Source organism: Somniosus microcephalus, chromosome 11 (genome assembly GCF_052327205.1).
Source record: "Somniosus microcephalus isolate GS21.2 chromosome 11, FLI_Smic_1.0, whole genome shotgun sequence".
Taxonomy (NCBI): Eukaryota; Metazoa; Chordata; class Chondrichthyes; order Squaliformes; family Somniosidae; genus Somniosus; species Somniosus microcephalus.
In genome coordinates this window covers 2,781,409-2,801,398 of record NC_140997.1, presented here as the reverse complement: position 1 = coordinate 2,801,398, position 19,990 = coordinate 2,781,409, and the positions used below count along the sequence as shown (strand labels likewise).

The 19,990-nt window shown below is 46.4% G+C and overlaps 1 protein-coding gene across 1 annotated transcript in view; it reads left to right on the top strand.

The window, feature by feature from the left end:
* The window catches only part of LOC147110261 (3-phosphoinositide-dependent protein kinase 1-like), a 122,034-nt gene extending 106,163 nt beyond the window's left edge, over nucleotides 1–15,871 (top strand). Inside the window, exons 13-14 of the mRNA XM_086000045.1 lie at nucleotides 10,299–10,451; nucleotides 11,142–15,871. Of these exons, the coding sequence (XP_085856171.1) occupies nucleotides 10,299–10,451; nucleotides 11,142–11,255 (267 nt within the window). The 3' untranslated portion in view covers nucleotides 11,256–15,871. The remainder of the gene's footprint in view (nucleotides 1–10,298; nucleotides 10,452–11,141) is intronic.
* The last annotated feature ends 4,119 nt before the right edge of the window (nucleotides 15,872–19,990 follow it).

Here is a 19,990-nt window from a genome sequence, read left to right as displayed (position 1 = left end):
GCAGCCCCTCGAGCCTGCTCCGCCATTCAATAAGATCATGGCTGATCTTCAACCTCAACTCCACTTTCCTGCCTGATCCCCATATCCCTTGATTCCCTTAATATTCAAAAATCTATCACTCTCTGCCTTGAATGTACTCAACAACTGAGCCTCCACAGCCCTCTGGGGCAGAGAATTCCAAAGATTCACCGCCCTGAGTGAGGGGAGGGGGAACAGCCAGTTGTCGTGATACATGTTGGTACCAACGACGTAGCTAAAAAAAGGGAAGAGGTCCTACAAGTAGAATTTAGGGAGTTAGGAGCCAAGCTAAAAAGTAGGACCTCGAAGGTAGTAATCTCTGGATTACTACCAGTGCCACGTGCTAGTAAGAGTACAGAGAACAGGATAGTTAGGCTAAATACGTGGCTTGAGCAGTGGTGTAAGAGGGAGGGTTTTAAATTTTTGAGGCATTGGAACCAGTTTTGTGGTAGGTGTGACCTATACAAAAGGGACGGTCTACACCTGTGCAGAGATGGAACTGATGTTCTCGGGGTAATTTTTGATAAAGCAGTTCGGGAGCATTTAAACTAGTATGGCAGGGGGCTAGAAACCTATGTAGTGAAATAGAGGAAAGTGAAAGGCAGACAGAAATAAATGGTAAAAGGGTGAGGAACAAAAAACAAAGGGCCAAACTAATTCATAAAAAATGTGAGCATAAAAAAAGCCTGAGGGTTTTATACCTTAATGCGAGAAGCATCAGGAACAAGGTAGATGAATTAGCTGTGGAAATAGAGGTTAATAATTATGATCTAATTGGGATTACGGAAACATGGTTGCAGGGTGAGCAGGGCTGGGAGCTTAACATACAGGGGTATTCAGTATTTAGGAAGGATCGACAAAAAAGAAAGGGAGGAGGGGTAGCATTGCTAGTAAAAGAGGGGATAAATGCAATTGAAAGGAAGGATATTAACTCAGTTAATACAGAATCTATATGGGTGGAGCTAAGAAATAGCGAGGGGCGAAAAACATTAATAGGAGTGGTATATAGGCCTCCAAATAGTAAAATAGAGGTTAGGGAGGGCATCACGAGGGAAATTAGAGAAGCGTGCAATAAGAGCACAGCTGTCATCATAGGTGACTTTAACTTACATATAGATTGGACTAGCCTAATCAGTAAAAATAATGAGGAGGAGGAATTCCTTGAGTGTTTAAGGGATGGTTATCTGGATCAATATGTCGAGGAACCAACTCGGGAACAGGCTATATTGGACTGGGTACTGTGCAATGAGAAGGGACTAATCAGTAATCTTGTTGTACGGGGACCCTTGGGTCAGAGCGATCATAACATGATCGATTTCTCACTCGAAATGGAGAGCGAAGAAATTGACTCAGAGACTAAGGTCCTGAATTTAAACAAGGGGAATTATGATGCCATGAGACGGGAACTGAGTAGGTCTGATTGGACAACGTTCCTGAGAGGACTGGAGGTAGATAAACAATGGCAAACATTTAAAGATAGAATGACAAAATTGCAAAAATTGTTTATACCAATCTGGCATAAAAGGAAATCTAAAAAGGTGACTCAACCGTGGATAACAGGGGAAATTAGAGACAGCATAAAATCCAAAGATAGGGCGTATAAAATAGCCAAAAAAAGCGCCAGAGCGGAAGATTGGGAACAGTTTAAGATAGAGCAACGGAAGGCAAAGGGCATGATCAAGAGGGGCAAAATAGCTTACGAAAACAAGCTGGCGGAAAATATAAAAACTAACTCCAAAAGCTTTTATAAATATATCAAAAGGAAAAGACTGGTGAAAACCAAAGTTGGTCCATTGCAGTCAGATACGGGGGAATATATAATGGGAAATAAGGAAATGGCAGATCAACTAAATGCATACTTTGGGTCAGTCTTTACGAAGGAAGACACAAAAAACCTCCCTGGGATATCGGGAAAAATAGGGACATTGGCAAAGGAGGAACTGACGCAAATCAATATCTCTAAGGATATGGTGTTAAGGAAGCTAAGGGGATTGAAGGTGGACAAATCCCCAGGGCCTGATAACATGCATCCTAGGGTACTGAAGGAGGTGGCCCTAGAGATAGCGGATGCACTAAGGATGATTTTTCAGAATTCATTAGACTCGGGAACAGTGCCGATGGATTGGAGGGTAGCTAACGTTACCCCACTATTCAAAAAGGGGGGTAGGGAAAAAGCAGGTAATTACAGACCTGTAAGCCTTACATCAGTTGTGGGCAAAATGCTGGAGTCCATCATTAAGGATGAAATAGCGGAGCACTTAGCAAATGGGGACAGGATAGGACAGAGTCAACATGGATTTACAAAGGGTAAATCGTGCTTGACTAATCTATTGGAATTTTTTGAGGGAGTAACTGGTAGAATAGATGGGGGAGAGCCAGTAGATGTGGTGTACCTGGACTTCCAAAAGGCCTTCGATAAGGTCCCACATAAAAGATTAGCATGGAAAATTGAGGCTCATGGGATAAAGGGGAAAGTTTTGGCGTGGATAGGGAACTGGCTGTCAGATAGAAAACAGAGAGTTGGAATAAACGGCTCATTTTCTGAATGGCAGGCAGTAACAAGTGGGGTACCACAGGGATCTGTCCTGGGCCCCCAGCTGTTCACAATTTACATTAATGACCTGGATCAGGGAGTCGGATGCAGCATTTCCAAATTTGCAGACGACACTAAACTAGGAGGTGGGGTGGGCTCAGAGGAAGAGACCAGGAAGCTCCAGAGCGATTTGGACAGACTGGGCGATTGGGCGGATAAATGGCAGATGCACTATAATGTGGACAAGTGCGAAGTTATCCACCTTGGGTGCAGGAACGGGAGGGCAAATTATTATTTAAATGGCAATAGATTGGGAGAGGGGGAAGTACAGAGAGACCTGGGTGTTCTTGTACACCAGTCACTGAAGGCGAGCATGCAGGTGCAACAGGCGGTCAAGAAGGCAAACGGTATGCTGGCCTTCATAGCAAAAGGGTTAGAATACAGGAACAGGGATACCTTGCTGCAGCTGTACAGGGCACTGGTGAGACCACACCTCGAGTACTGTGTACAGTTTTGGTCGCCTCATCTGAGGAAGGATGTTCTTGCCATGGAGGGGGTGCAGCGGCGATTCACCAGGCTGATACCAGGAATGGCGGGAATGACCTATGAGGAGAGACTATGTAGTTTAGGGATGTACACACTGGAGTTTAGAAGATTGAGAGGGGACCTCATAGAAGTGTATAAAATTCTGACAGGTCTAGACAGACTGGATGCAGAAGGAATGTTTCCCTTGGCGGGTGAGAACAGAACTAGAGGACATAATTTAAGGATAAGGGCTAAACCATTTAGGACAGAGATGAGGGGGAATTTCTTCACTCAGAGAGTGGTGAACCTGTGGAACTCATTGCCACAGAGGGCAGTGTACGCCAGCTCATTAAATATATTTAAGAGGGAATTAGATATATTTCTACGGGCAAAAGGGGTTAAGGGTTACGGAGAGAAGGCGGGGACGGGATACTGAATTAAAGGATCAGCCATGATCTCATTAAATGGCGGAGCAGGCACGAAGGGCCGAATGGCCTACTCCTGCTCCTATCTTCTATGTATCTATGAGTGAAGAAATTTCTCCTCATCTCAGTCCTAAATGGCCGACCCCTTATTCTGAGGCTGTGACCCCTGGTTCTAGACTCCCGAGCCAGGGGAAAACATCCTCCCTGCATCTACCCTGTCAAGCCCTGTAAGAATTTTGTATGTTTCAATGAGATCACCTCTCATTCTTCTAAACTCTAGGGAATATAGGCCTAGTCTACTCAATCTCTCCTCATAGGACAATCCCCCCATCCCAGGAATCAGTCTGGTGAACCTTCGTTGCACTCCCTCTATGGCAAGTATATCCTTCCTTAGGTAAGGAGACCAAAACTGTACACAATACTCCCGGTGTGGATCTCGGGTGAGGGAAGGTTGGTGCTTGCTGTGTGTGACGCTCTGTATTCACACACATACCCTGCCAGCACTGTGTCTGACCTCACTACAACTGGCTGCCTGAGTGAGGAATCGGAGGGCAGCTGTGGAACCATATTTCACAATTCACTGCCTTCGGGTTATTTAATGGACCCTGTCACGAATTGCGAATATTACTGGACTGCAGCAAGGCAGCTATTCTCCATCACCAGGAGTGCTGCTTGTACCTGTGTTGGTGATGCTGGGGATGGTCCTAGACATCCTGTACATCTGAATGGACCCGCGGCGAGGTTTGGCTGTTCAGTTCTGCTCTCCTGCCTGATTCTAAGTTCCCAAACACATTAGATTCACTTCAGGACTTGAGCCCATAATCTAGGCTGACTGTCGGGGGCGCCACTCTGTTGGGGGCTGATAGAATGCTGGCCTTTATATCTAGAAGACTAGAGTACAAGGGGGTAGAAGTTATGCTGCAGCTGTACAAAGCCCTGGTTAGATCACACCTGGAGCACTGTGAGCAGTTCTGGGCACCACACCTTAGGAAGGATATATTGGCCTTGGAGGGAGTGCAGCGTAGGTTTACCAGAATGATACCTGGACTTCAAGGGTTAAATTATGAGGTGAGATTACACAAATTAAGAACATAACATAAGAAATAGGAGCAGGAGTAGGCCAATCAACCCCTCGAGCCTGCTCCGCCATTCAATAAGATCATGGCTGATCTGATCCTAACCGCCAATCTACTATCACAGAACCATCTCCTGAATCTAACAGAATTAGACACACGAAATAGGAGCAGGATCAGGCTACACGGCCCCTGGGCCCGCTCCGCTACCCACAGGGCCATGACCGATCCGAACCTAGACTCATGTCCAAATTCCTGCCCGCTCCCCGTAACCCTTAATTCCCTTTACTTCTAGGAAGCTGTCTATTTCTGTTTTAAATTTATGTAATGATGTAGCTTCTACAGCTTTTTGGGGCAGCATATTCCATGGACCTACCACCCTCAGTGAAGTAGTTCCTCCTCATCTCCGTTTTGAAAGAGCAGCCCCTTCTTCTAAGACTATGCCCCCTAGTTCTAGTTTCACCCATCATCAGGAACATCTTCGCCGCATCCACCCGATCCAACCCCTTCACAATCTTATATGTTTCAATAAGATCGCCTCTCATTTTTCTGAACTCCAATGAGTAGAGTCCCAATCTACTCAACCTCTCCTCATATGTCCATCCCCTCATCCCCGGGATTAACCGAGTGAACCTTCTTTGTACTGACTCGAGAGCAAGTATGTCCTTTCTTAAGTATGGACACCAAAACTGTACGCAGTATTCCAGGTGCAGTCTCACCAATACCTTGTACAACTGAAGCAATACCTCCGTATTTTTATATTCTATCCCCCTAGCAATGAAAGCCAACATTCCATTGGCCTTCTTAATCACTTGCTGCACCTGCATACTAACCTTTTGAGTTTCGTGCACCAGGACCCCCAGATCCCTTTGTACTTCAGTACTTTCCAGTTTCTTGCCATTAAGATAATAACTTGTTCTACGATTTTTCCTGCCAAAGTGCATAACCTCACACTTTCCAGTATTGTATTCCATCTGCCAAATCTCTGCCCACTTAGCCTGTCTATGTCCCCTTGCAGGTTTTTTATGTCCTCCTCACTCACTACTTTCCCTCCCATCTTAGTATCATCTGCAAACTTTGATATGTTACACTCGGTCCCCTCCTCCAAATCGTTAATATAGATTGTAAAGAGTTGGGGACCCAGCACTGACCCCTGCGGAACACCACTAGTTACTGATTGCCAGTCTGAGAATGAACCATTTATCCCAACTCTCTGCCTTCTCTTAGATAGCCAATCCTCTATCCATGCCAGAATATTACCCCCAATCCCGTGATTTTTTATCTTAAGCAATAATCTTTTGTGTGGCACCTTGTCAAATGCCTTTTGGAAGTCTAAATACACTACGTCCACTGGTTCCCCTTTATCCACCCTATATGTTACTTCCTCAAAGAACTCCAGCAAATTTGTCAAACATGACTTCCCCTTCATAAAACCATGCTGACTTTGTCCTATTAAATTATGATTATCCAAATGTCCTGTTACTGTCTCCTTAATAATGGACTCCAAAATTTTACCTACCACAGATGTTAGGCTAACCGGTCTATAGTTTCCAGCCTTCTGTCTACTGCCCTTTTTAAATAAGGGTGTTACATTAGCAGTTTTCCAGTCTGCCGAGCCCAGGGAGTTTTGGAAAATTATTACCAATGCATCCACAATCCCTACCGCCACTTCCCTCAAGACCCTAGGATGTAAGCCATCAGGTCCAGGTGATTTATCCGCCTTGAGTCCCATTATTTTACCGAGTACCACTTCCTTAGTGATTTTGATCGTGTTTAGCTCCTCTTCCCCCCCCCCCCCCCCCCATAGCCCCCTGTTTGTCCAGTGTTGGGATATTCTTGGTGTCTTCTACTGTAAAGACTGATGTAAAATATTCATTCAGTGTTTTTGCCATCTCCATATTTCCCACCATTAATTTCCCGGTCTCATCCTCTAAGGGACCAACATTTACTTTAGCCACCCTTTTTCTTTTTATATAACTATAAAAACTCTTACTATCTGTTTTTATATCTTTTGCTAATTTACTTTCATAATCTATCTTCCCTTAATCAATCTTTTTGTTATTTTTTGCTGTCTTTTAAAGTTTTCCCAATCCTCTATCCTCCCACTAGATTTGGCTACCTTATATGCCCTTGTTTTTAGTCGAATACTATCCTTAATTTCTTTACTTAGCCACGGATGGCTGTCTTTTCTTTTACACCCTTTTCTTCTCAGTGGAATATATTTTTTTTGGAAGTTGTAAAATAACTCCTTAAATGTACACCACTGATCATGTATCGTCTTACCCTTTAATCTATTTTCCCAATCCACTCTACTCAATTCCGCTCTCATACCTTCATAGTCTCCTTTATTCAAGCTTAGCACGCTTGTTTGAGATCCAACCTCCTCACCCTCTAATTGAATATGGAATTCAACCATGTTATGGTCACTCATTCCAAGGGGATCCTTTACTAGGACATTTTTAATTAATCCTGTCTCATTACACAGGACCAGATCTAAGGTTGCTTGCCCCCTGGTCGGTTCAGTTACATACTGCTCAAGAAACCCATCCCTAATACACTCAATGAACTCATCCTCAAGGCAGCCCTGCCCAATTTGATTTGTCCAATTAATATGAGAGTTAAAATCCCCCATAATTATAGATGTTCCCTTATTACAAGCCTCAACTATTTCCTGATTGATACTCCGTGCAACAGAGTTGCAACTGTTTGGAGGCCTATAGACTAGGCCCACTAGTGTTTTTTTCCCCTTATTATTCCTTACCTCCACCCAAACTGTTTCATTATCCTGATCTTTTGACCCAATATCATTTCTCTGTATTACAGTGATTCCTTCCTTTATTAACATAGCCACCCCACCTCCCCTTCCTTCCTGCCTGTCCTTCCTGATCGTTAAATAACCTGGTATGTTTAATTCCCAGGCATTGTCCCAGAATTAGGGTTGTATTCCCTGGAATTTAGGATATGGGGTGATCTGATCGAAGTTTCCAAGATATTAAGGGGAACTGATGGGGTAGAGAGAGAGAAACTACTTCCGCTTGTTGGGGAGTCTAGGACTAGGATATAGTCTAAAAATTAGAGCCAGACCTTTCAGGAGTGAAGATGGGAAACACTTCTACACACAAAGGGTGGGAGAAGTTTGGAACTCTCTTCTGCAAATATAAGAACATAAGAAATAGGAACAGGAGTCGGCCATTCGGCCCCTCGAGCCTGCTCCGCCATTCAATAAGATCATGGCTGATCTTCGACCTCAACTCACCTTCCCTGCCCGATCCCCAAACAGCAGCTGATGCTCGATCAATTCTTAATTTTAAATCTGAGATTGATAGATTTTTGTTAACCAAATGCATTGAGGGAAAAGGGGGCAAAGGCGGGTGGATGGAGTTGGGTCACAAATCAGCCATGATCTGATTGAATTGCGGAGCAGGCTCAAGGGTCTGAATGGCCTCCTCCTGCTCCTATCTTCCTATGGTTGAGATATTAAACTCCGTCTGCCAATTTTGACGGATGTTATTCCGAGAGCAGGTGCTGTTCCTGCTGTCCTGACCAACATTCTGCCTCAACTAGTACCACAAACTGACTGCTCTTTCATCCCGTTACTGTTTGTGGAATCTTGCTGCGTGTAAAATGGCTGCCACAGGTGCTTATATAAGGCGCTATATCAATGCAGAGCTGTTTAAATTTAATTCTGATTCCTTTTTCATTTGGGCGAGGTGAAGTCTTCAAAATGCCTGTACTACGGCAAAATCGCAAGGGGGTTGAGGTTGGAGTGGTCTGTGCTGGGTGGAAGATGCTGGAGTGGGAAGTGAAGGGCTATAAGGGGAAGGAAGTGAAATAAACAGCACAACGCTGGAAATATACAGTCCGTCAGCATCTGTGGATAAATGCGAGGTTATCCACTTTGGTGGCAAAAACAGGAAGGCAGATTATTATCTGAACGGCAATAGATTGGGAGAAGGGGAAGTGCAACGAGACCTGGGTGTCCTTGTGCACCAGTCGCTGAAGGTAAGCATGCAGGTGCAGTAGGCGGTTAAGAAGGCAAATGGTATGTTGGCCTTCGTAGCGAGAGGGTTCGAGTACAGGAGCAAGGATGTCTTGCTGCAGTTGTACAGGGCCTTGGTGAGACCACACCTTGAGTATTGTGTGCAGTTTTGGTCGCCTTATCTGAGGAAGGATGTTCTTGCCATGGAGGGAGTTCAGCGAAGATTCACCAGGCTGATACCTGGGATGGCAGGAATGACGTATGAGGAGAGATTGGGTCGATTGGGCTTATACTCACTGGAGTTTAGAAGAACGAGAGGGGATCTCATTGAAACTTATAAAATTCTCACAGGACTAGACAGACTAGATGCAGGAAGGATGTTCCCGATGGCCGGGGAGTCCAGAACCAGGGGTCACAGTCTAAGGATAAGGGGTAAGCCATTTAGGACAGAAATGAGGAGGAATTTCTTCACCCAGAGAGTGGTGAACCTGTGGAATTCTCTACCACAGAAGGCAGTAGAGGCCAGTTTATTCAATATATTCACGAAGGAGTTAGATATGTTTCTTAAGGCTAAAGGGATCAAGGGGTATGGGGAGAAGGCAGGGACCGGGTACACAATTTGGATGATCAGCCATGATCTCATTACAGGAAACTTTCTGATATCCGGCACTGACGGGACTGAGCTGGTGCCGTACCATCAAAAGTGCCGGACATACCAGCGTTAATGTTGAGAGATACGGAACTGAAAAGCTCCGTGTGAATCAACCTTAGCAACAGCTTCAAAACAGTCGGCTGCAGCTGCAAGCGTCTCTAGCTTCAGACCTTGCAGTGCCTGACTGGGAAGAAAAAAAGCAACGAGAACTGAAAAAAACTTATAGAAAACGGCTCCTGATTTTTGCCGTTAGATCGAGTATTCCGGACATATAACCTCCGGATAAACCAAAGTTTCCTGTAAATGGCGGAACAGGCTCGAGGGGCCGAATGGCCTACTCCTGCTCCTATCTTCTATGGAAGCAGAATCTCATATCGACAGTACTCAATCACAACACAAGGGACCTGGGAAAATACCGGTACACAGCTCGCCAGGAAAGCTGATGACTGAGTGATGCAGCACCAGCAATCGGAGCCTCGCGGGGTGGGCCTGCCCGGCGATCGGAGCCTCGCGGGGTGGGCCTGCCCGGCGATCGGAGCCTCGCGGGGTGGGCCTGCCCGGCGATCGGAGCCTCGCGGGGTGGGCCTGCCCGGCGATCGGAGCCTCGCGGGGTGGGCCTGCCCGGCGATCGGAGCCTCGCGGGGTGGGCCTGCCCGGCGATCGGAGCCTCGCGGGGTGGGCCTGCCCGGCGATCGGAGCCTCGCGGGGTGGGCCTGCCCGGCGATCGGAGCCTCGCGGGGTGGGCCTGCCCGGCGATCGGAGCCTCGCGGGGTGGGCCTGCCCGGCGATCGGAGCGTCGCGGGGTGGGCTATGCCCGGCGATCGGAGCCTCGCGGGGTGGGCTATGCCCGGCGATCGGAGCCTCGCAGGGTGGGACTGCCCGTCTATCGGAGCCTCGCGGGGTGGGCCTGCCCGGCGATCGGAGCCTCGCGGGGTGGGCCTGCCCGGCGATCGGAGCCTCGCGGGGTGGGCTATGCCGGGGGTGTATGGCGGTTTGTGTCCGTGACTTGCGGTGCCAGTGCCCAGTTCCAGGCCAGCTTTGTGTTGGTATAAATCGAGCTGGTCGGTTTAATTGGTGATATTTGGTTGTGCAGGGTCTATTTGCTCGACGCCGGCAGCTGCTCCTCACCGAGGGCCCCCACCTCTATTACGTGGATCCTGTCAACAAGGTTCTGAAAGGGGAGATTCCATGGTCACAGGAGCTGCGTCCAGAAGCCAAGAACTTCAAAACCTTTTTTGTTCATACTGTAAGTCTGTTGATGGGACAGTTTGCTTTGAGCCCGTATCTAATAACAATAATTTGTGGTTGGGGATTTGCTGCCAATATTTCCGAATCAGATTGTGGCATCTTTTCTCCAGAACAGTGTGATGTGTGTGTTTAGTTAAGGTGCATTTTACTGTCCAGGATGGTGTGTCTGCACATCAGTGTTACAGAATGCCTGAAGCTGCTGTTACATTGCTCTCCGTGCCATCCCAGTGCTGCCAGCAGCAACAAGACCCAAGCCAACTTGACAGATTGGCTAAGGCCCCTGGAATGCTCTCTTTAATATTGTCGACTGCACCAGATCCACCTGTCTGGAGGCGGCAGCACCGATGATATAAAAGCAGTTTTAAATTTGGAGCCACCTGGTGACTCTAAGACAGCAGGGTTCCGTGTGGAACTGTGGCAGGAATGGACCAGCCTTGGCCTCCATTCTGGGCCTCATTGTGGTGGTGCTCTGGGAGTGCTTCTGTGTAAAACATTCTGATCCCAGCACTTAGTACCTCGTGGAGTGCGAATAAGGCCACTTTAGAGCAAAGAAGCGTTGTTGAGGATGTGTGGAGTTCTCTCCCTCAGGGATGTGCAAGCAGTGTGTGTCTTTATAATGTGGCGTGTCAGTGAGCGAGATGATGAGGCTAGTGCATCGGCACTTACTTTGTTTTGTTTTGTTCTGCAGCCTAACCGGACATATTACTTAATGGATCCCAGTGGAAACGCCCACAAATGGTGCAAAAAGATTCAGGAAGTGTGGCGACGGCGGTACCAGAGTCAACAGAACGCTGGCATCTAGTGGAGTTCCGCTCACGTACGGAGAAGCTTCGAATCAAGCTACTCGAGCTCCACAGTCCAGCGCTGTAGCACAGCAAAGAAAGCCCCCCCCTCCCCCTTCCCATTCCCCTCCCCATCCCCTTTGCCTCCATTCTCTATCTTTCTCCCCTTTCCCCCCTCTCGCGCCCCCCCCCCCCCCTTTCCTTCCCTGTTTAAAACAAACACAGCCTATGGCATCCAGAAAGTCGCTCTTTGTGTGTGGTAGGGGCGGGGGGGCACGCAGGTTTGCTCACAACCTTTTCCCCCCTTCTTTCCAAGTAAATGTAAATGGGATTGCGGGTTGCTTTGCCTGCTCTGTGTGCTGCAGGCCTATCATCATATCTCCGATAGAAGACCCCTTGCCGCTTTCTGTGTAACGTCTGCTCTCGTTCCAGGCTGCTGAATAATTGACGATTTTAGAAAAAGATCACGCGTTTAAAAACTGCTTCACTCGATCCGTGCGTGCTCCCCACAACCCCCCATTCCAGTTCCATGGAGCCCTCCTTTTACACAGGGCCTGACCTTTGCGATATTACCTTTAGTTTTTGTTTTGCTGTTTTAAATTATTTGAGCTGTGTAAATTTCCACTTCTGTTCGTGCTTTCACTTGGCCTCTGCCACCTGCAGCATTGCTGCGTCTCATTAGTATGGATGGCAGGGGTATATAGTGGTACTGAGGGGTCGGTGTGCAGAGAAACACAAAGGAATTCCCTTTTTTAAGCGGTGACTTACTTTCCCAGAGTGACTCTATTGATCTAACTGTATGACCCGATCTCTCAGTTGGTCCTGGTTGATCAAACTACACACTCTAAACAGAAGATGAAGTTTTGTAATTAATTGACCTGTTCTTATCGAGCCAGCCCGTGTGGTGCGATAGCGTTCTGTACATGTGTTTTATATCATTGTTTGCCCATTCTGAGTCCGTTCTACAGCAGGCTGCTGTTAAGTTGTTGCCCGGAACCAAAAGGATTGAAATAAATTTTTGGTCTTGGGCAGTCGGTGCATTTTGCTTGGCTGAAAATGTTAATCTGAATGAGCTGGGGTTTGTCACTGTGTGAGGCACTGAATTAACGTACGCTTAAACCAGCAAGTTACTTTGCTGCTTCCCCCTTCCCTTAAATGATTAAAGTATCTCAAACCATTTCAGTAATGGTGCAATACTCGCTCACTAAAATTTGTACCTACTCCGCACTAGTTTTCAGTCATGGAGTCGGGCGTGTAAGCGTCTGGAAGTGGCCAGATGTTCACTTTGCAAGCTGCAGCATTTTGTTTTCCGCTGTGACTCCAATGGCAGCACAGGACACACGCCCAGAGTCTGCCTTTAGCCATTGGTCACTGGCCAAGGTGTCAGGCAGCGGGGTTTGAGGTACTTGGCCGTGCTCAGTCCTGCACACTCGTACACGTGACTGGATTTGAAAGTGCCCCGTCTGCTGTCGTGTAACTTCTGTAAATTTTCTGTACATATATATGTGTGTGTGTGTGTGTTTGCACTGGGAGGGTTAGAATTACACCTGGTACTTGTGTAACTCCAGTGAGACACTTCCAGGGCTCTCCGTGTCTGCAAACAAAATTGTTGTCAGGGGAGGGGATGAGAAACCCGTTCAAAGCAACAGAAATCATACCCGGGGAGGGGGACTCGCCTGATGCTTCACCTGTCAGTAGCTGGCTCAATCCCTAGGCTGAGGTGGCAATAAGTGCAACAATCAGCCTTGGCACCCCCGGGTTAGCGAGGGGCAAACTCGGCCCAGCTTTCTCTTGGTCATTATCCAGCGGCCCTGTGGGGAAAATGTTCGGACATTTGGGGCGGGCATGTTTGGACTCGTGTGTAGCCAGCGCCCCGCCCCACTCCGTCTCGAATGTAGGGTCACCCATAGAGAAGAGCCACCCAGGCGCGGGCCAAGGGAGTGGTCACTGCCCCTCGAGCCGAACTCGATCGCAGTCCGTGTTCTCGGGGAGGGGAGAATCTAACACTCTGGGTTCATGTACACGTCAAGGGGCCGTGCAATGCTCAAAGACTGGCGGGTTTCCCCAGACTGCATGGCGATGTGTATTTAATGGAACAATGACATACTGTCCACTACACCACAGAGCCAGTCACACACACACTCAAATGTAAAAGTGACTCTCATAAAATGTGATTTTTGGAATACATGCAGCAAAACTCTTCCGATGTTCTTTGGTGTGTGTGTGTTTTATTTTTATTTTCCCTCCTTGGTTTGAAGTTCCAGTCTGAGCTGTGGATCGATCATTCTGGGTCTCCAGTGTAAGACTGGTGGGGAAGTGTTGGTCTGCAGGTTGAGCTGAGCGCTCAGACCTCCTGTACCTAGGGCTCTGCCTATTGGCTGCTTGCCTTCAGCAGCATCTGACCCACCCAGGAGCTCGCTGGCTGCTGGAACTAAAGGAGTGGCCTTCAGTCAGGCTTCCAGTGACCCTCTGACCACAGTGTAACCCTGGTTACAGTGGATGTTTAGGGCCCAGCTATGGGCTGCCACTGCTGGAATATCAACCACCCATTATCGCTATCTCATCTTGTCACTTCCCCTTTTCACCCCAGTACACAAGGTGAAACTACTGCCTCTGAACCCTGACCTGGTGGAGCCCCAGGAGCTGGGGCCTCGTGTTCTCTGCTGTATTTGCCAGTATTGTATCAGCCTGTCAATATCTTCACCGCCAAGGACGCCTCCCAGCCACTTCTGTCCCGGTCGAAGGTCCCTGCTTCATTAAATCTTAAACTTATTGACGGATCAGGAACTAACCAGGTTAGTTCCCTGTTAAACCACAAAAGCTTTGGGAGGAGTAACCTGCCCTTCGACAGCGGCCGCAGCCACTGGTCCACAGGAGGTGTTTGCTGTGCGATCACCGCACTTGTTTTGAAAGATTGATGACTGACTTGCTTTTACTGGGTGACAGCAGTGCGTACCGTGTGATGTAAAACCTGTGGGTCTTTGTTCACCTTCTCTCTCCCCCCGATGTAGATTAGTACTGTACAAGTGGCAGGTGACAAGACTTCAAAAGGATAGAACTGGGAAAAGCGAGCCGGACAGTGATTCAGCTTTTACAGTTTGGTGAAGATGTTCCGGTGCTTCACCTTGCCAGAGACCAGCTGTTTAACACACAGGGCTGCCTCACTGCACACAAATAGGATTCCTTGTTGCAATGGTGGGGACCCGGCTATCTGTGGGTCTTGTGAGCTGCCTTTATATTGATCAGCCCTGTAATGGCACTGGGTGAGAAAGTTTACGGGGAGAGGGGCAACAGGAATTCAAAGGCTCATCGCTTTCCCAAAAATGTAACTGTAATGTTAAAGCGCCATGGGTCAGCGCATGTTTTTAGCACTTTGTGCAGTTACCTGGTGCATGTGGGTTGTGATCAGCCAATACCACTCCCAATCTAGCAGTGTCTCCTCCCCTTGGGTACTCTCTCTCTGGTGGGAGTGTAAGTTGTGAAATGGATTATACTGTTCTGCATCGTATTGGGGTGCAGTTTATGGGTTTACTGTACAAATCAGCAGTTTGAATGTTTACACACAGCATCCATAGCTTGCTGTCTTAACCCGGGAGTCCTTTCCAAGTCTGCTCCGTGAACACGTTTCTTTTGTGTGTGAACTGCATTTTTTGATGTCATTTCATGTGTAGTGCTTCACCACGTGTATAGATCTGATACACTTGGACACGACTGCAGTCCAGTGAGAACTGAGCAAACTTCAGTCGCAGCAGTTTACAGTGAGTGCTCTGTCAGTGAGCAAGTGCGGATTGTTTAATAAAATTCACCTCCTATTCCTTCCTCTTCTCCCACCAGGAAAACCCGTCGCCTGTAATTGCAGTGGTAACTGTGTGTGGTCCTGAAATTAGAGAGAACAGTGTACACACATTTAGCGCATTTGAAACCTCCCTCCAGTATTTTGTTAAAGGCGGTAACCCCATTTATCTTAAACGGGTTTAACATCTCATTGTGGAGAGAGGAATTTCGGACAAAGAGCGTTAAGCCCTTGTACTCCGATATCCCACACTGATCTCAGAACCCACATTTTGAGAGTGATTAAGATGAAGGAAATCTCTCCCTCCCCAAAAAAATCTTCCCACCTGCACATTTTGTCCAGATAGTAATCATTCTGACTGGTCACATGGTATAAAGATCCCGATTGGGTCAGAGACGGGCTGGACTATAAAACCGATCTGAAGCAAGTAATGCAATATATTAAACCACACACACTGTTCTTTTTGGTTTTATTTTTTTTTATTCTTGTCCGATTACTTACTGGTTAAAGCTAGCCTGTAGTTCAGTCTGTTATTTAAATTCTAATATATGAGTTGCATTTGGAGTTAATTCATGTTCAGGGGCCATGTTGTGTATGTGATGTTCCGCCTTTGAATATGAATAATTATTGTAAACTATAATGACTTTTTTTGTTTCCAGGCTTTTATTATATAAATTTTCTATTTGGTCAATGATTTGAATCATATTCCTCATAATTTAATGAACGTATAATATTTTCTGAATATTTGTGCTTTAGATGGAGCGGAATGATTTGAACTTTTCACGTAATGCTCAATAGTTCTGTAATTAAAGCATGTCGGGGTTGTAGGTATAAAATACCAAATCTTTCTCGCCTCTTTTTTGAGCAGTAATTTGTGTGTCACAGTTGGTCAGTGTTGCCTCAGGCAGAAGGCTGTGGGTCGGGGCTCCCTCACCAGTAGTTTGAGCTTCGGCAGTGCAGTGCTGAGGGAGCACTGCCTCATGGGCAGCTGAATGATCCCATACCACTCTCTGCGGAGCAGGGAGCGCTCTCGCTGCTTTCTCCCTGAACCAGCACCACCAAAAACACATTCACTTACATATCTCATTGCTGGTTCTGGGATCCCACTTGCCCACACAAGTCACTGCACGTCAGAGTAACTGGATGTATGTGAAGCACTTTGAGATGTTTCTAGAAGAAGTAATAAAGTGCTGTATAAAAGTACATCTTTGTCATAACTCTCGTGTTGACATTACAAAATGTAGACAAGGTCCTGGGTTTTTGTGCCTTTGATGCATCAGTTTTTCACTCAGCAAGCCCAGAGCTGAATAGAATCTTCACAGTGAACAGCTCCACCGCTGGCTTATCTGGTGTGTATACTGGGTCATGCACCGCACCGATGTATGTGTGCTGTTAGCTCATTTCAACCAAGGCAGCTGTACCTCTGGACAAGGGAGGGTTAGAATGAGCAGGATTCCTGTACCCGATGGCTCTTGCTGAAACGTGCAATCCCCTGTTGCTAAGCAGCCTGCCAGCATTCTCTGGCTCGGGCAGAGTGGCCAGTTGGGTGAACGTTGCTGATGGCCAGGAGCTCATACCTCCACGTGAGGCAACACTTCAGAGAGGAGTGGAGACAAATTCCAGGAAAAATTACAATAGGTTAATCAAAGATAACACGCTGGGTGAAGGTGACATGGCAGTAACCCAACCGTTGTCACGGTGGAGGTGCTGTGGCAGTTGTCGCATTGTGGTTAGGCTGTGGAAGTAGAGCCAAGTTTTGCAGTGACAAGGCGTCTCACTACATCTACCCGTAGACTTGCCCCCTTGCACATTTAGGTTTTTAAAATTATTGCGTGGCAGGTTGCTGAAAGTGCGAGCTGATAACGTCGCTCCGGGCAGGCATCTGGGACCCGAGTGAACAAGGCACGCAACAGGGTATCTCCTTAACCAATCAGATTGAAGGATTGTGAAATTAACAGCACAAGGACTGAGCAGGAAGTGTAAATTAGGGTGGATGAATTCAATGTCAAATCAGCTAGAGAAAAGGAAAGAAAGGTTGAATTAAGAGGGAAAAGTAAAAACATTTAAGAATTTACATTTTTAATATCTCCAACAACAATTAAAACCTGAGGAATGAGACTCTACACTTGTTAGTTAATTTTCAGTGCCAGAGAGGTGGTTTGACCGCAATAGTTCCAGCCTTGAATTCCCATTCAGTATAAGGTTTCCTCATCCCCCAAGCTTCCAAGGAAAGTCACTGCCAGATCTGCACTTCCCAGCCACCCAGTGCCAGTCTGGCTACTGTCTCCACAGTAAGGCTGCTTTGAAACTGCAACTCAAGCAAGCAGCTTGCTTTCGAGGCAGTTAAACCTTGTTAGTGCAGCTCCATGCAGACCATCAACTCCACCAGTCATAAAACTCCATTGATTCAGGAGGGAGCTGTTGTGTTCACATACTGACCAGACTGATTGAAGTGCCTCCTGTGTTGATTGCATTCATTACGGGGATGAGGGACCTGTTCAGAATCACGGCATCAAAACATTTTCAGCATAACCACACCATCTTCAAGTAGGTAGGTTATCTGCCCTTTATTCAAGGAATTGGACTCTACCCAGGAAACACAATGGTATCAACATAGCTTTGGAAAGGACAGAAATGAGCTGACCAACCTCAGAGATTTTTTTTGTTGAAGTGATGTCCCAAAATGTGGTGTATGTAGACTTTCCAAACAGCCTTTGACAAAGTGCTGCATGAGAGACCTCTTTACAAATTAAGGTCAATGAGCATTGGTAAGACAGATGTGAATTAACTGGGTAAAGGCAAGGAAGCAGTGGGTAGTTACATGAGGAACAAGGGCACGATGTATTGGATGGAGTGTACCAGGGGTCCATGCTGAGACTCCTCCTGATCCTTGAATACATAAATAAATTGGCATTACAACCCTAATGCTGCTTGTTAGATTCTCAGATGACACTGATGTCGAGGAGGGCTCAGAGAATCAGCCAAGATTTTACAAAAGAACTCGGCGCGCTTTACACCCGGGTTGGTCAGTGAGAAATGACGTTCACTGCAGAATAGGAGGGACATGTGCTGCATTGGGCAGATGTATGGGAAGTGAGCAGGGGCGTGGGATTAGATGGTGCTACAAAAAGGGAGCATGAAAAGAAACTTGCAAGGGATATCAATCAATACAAAGAATTTTTACAGTTACATTAGGAAAAAGAGGGTGTCAGGAGCAATGTTAGCCCCTAAAAAACAAAGTGGTGATATTGTCAATGACAATGGGGAAATACTGGAAATGTTAAATAATTACTTTGCTTCAGTATTTACAGTAAAGGAAGAGGATAGCATGCCAGAGATCCCAAAAAAATTAATATTGAATCGGGGACAGTAACTCAGTAAAATAACAGTGATGAAGAAAATAATGGCACTAAAGAGTGACAAACCCCCAGGACCAGATGGTTTCCATCCCAGGGTTTTAAAGGAAGTCGGTGAGCACATTGCAGATGCCCGAACTATAATCTTCCAAAGTTCTCTCGATTCAGGAACCGTTCCTTTAGATTGGAAAATTGCGCATGTCACTCCGCTATTTAAGAATGGCCAGAGAGTGAAACCAGGGAATTATAGACCAGTTAGTCTAACATCTGTTGTCAGGAAATTGCTAGAGTCTATAATTAAGGATAGGGTGACTGAACACCTTGCAAATTTTCAGTTGGTCAGAGAGAGCCAGCATGGATTTGTGAAAGGTAGGTCATGCCTGACAAACCTGATTGAATTTTTTGAAGAGGTGACTAAAGTAGTGGACAGGGGAAACATCTATGGATGTTATTTATATGAACTTCCAGAAGGCATTTGATAAAGTCCCACATAAAAGACTTATCTAAGGTCGAAGCCCACAGAATTGAGGGCAAATTATTGACCTGATTAGGAAATTGGCTGAGTGGCAGGAGACAAAGGGATAATGGGCCGGTACTCAAATTGACAGGATGTGACTAGTGGTGTCCCGCAGGGATCTGTGTTGGGGCCTCAACTATTCACAGTATTTATTAACGACTTAGATGATGGCATAGAAAGTCATATATCCAAATTTGCTGATGACAAAAAGATAGGTGGCATGGTAGGCAGTGTAGATTAAAGCATAAAATTACAAAGGGATATCGATAGATTAAGTGAATGGGCAAAACTGGTATTGGATTTCAATGTAAGCAAATGTGAGGTCATCCACTTTGGACCTAAAAAGGATCGAACAGGGTACTTTCTAAATGGTGAAAAGCTAGAAACAGTGGAGGTCCAAAGAGACTTGGGGGTCCAGGTACATCGATCATTAAAATGTCATGAACAGGTACAGAAAATAATCAAAAAGGCTAATGGAATGCTGGCCTTTATATCTAGAGGACTAGAATACAAGGGGGTAGAAGTTATGCTGCAGCTGTACAAAACCCTGGTTAGACCACACCTGGAGCACTGGGAGCAGTTCTGGGCACCACACCTTAGGAAGGATATATTGGCCTTGGAGGGAGTGCAGCGTAGGTTTACCAGAATGATACCTGGACTCCAAGGGTTAAGTTACGAGGAGAGATTACACAAACTAGGGTTGTATTCCCTGGAATTTAGAAGGTTAAGGGGTGATCTGACCGAAGTTTTCAAGATATTAAGGGGAACAGATAGGGTAGATAGAAACTTTCTGCTGGTTGGGGAATTCTAGGACTAGGGGGCATACGTCTAAAAACTAGAGCCAGACCTTTCAGGCGTGAAATTAGGAAACACTCCTACACACAAAGGGTGGTAGAAATTTAGAACTCTCTTAAACGGCAATTGATGCTAGATCAATTAATTTTAAATTGCTTTTTGTTAACCAAAGGTATTAAGGGATATGGACCAAAGGTGGGTATATGGAGTTAGATCATAGACCAGCCGTGAACTCATTGAATGGCGGAACAGGCTTGAAGAGCTGAATGGCCACCTCCTGTTCCTATGGGTGGT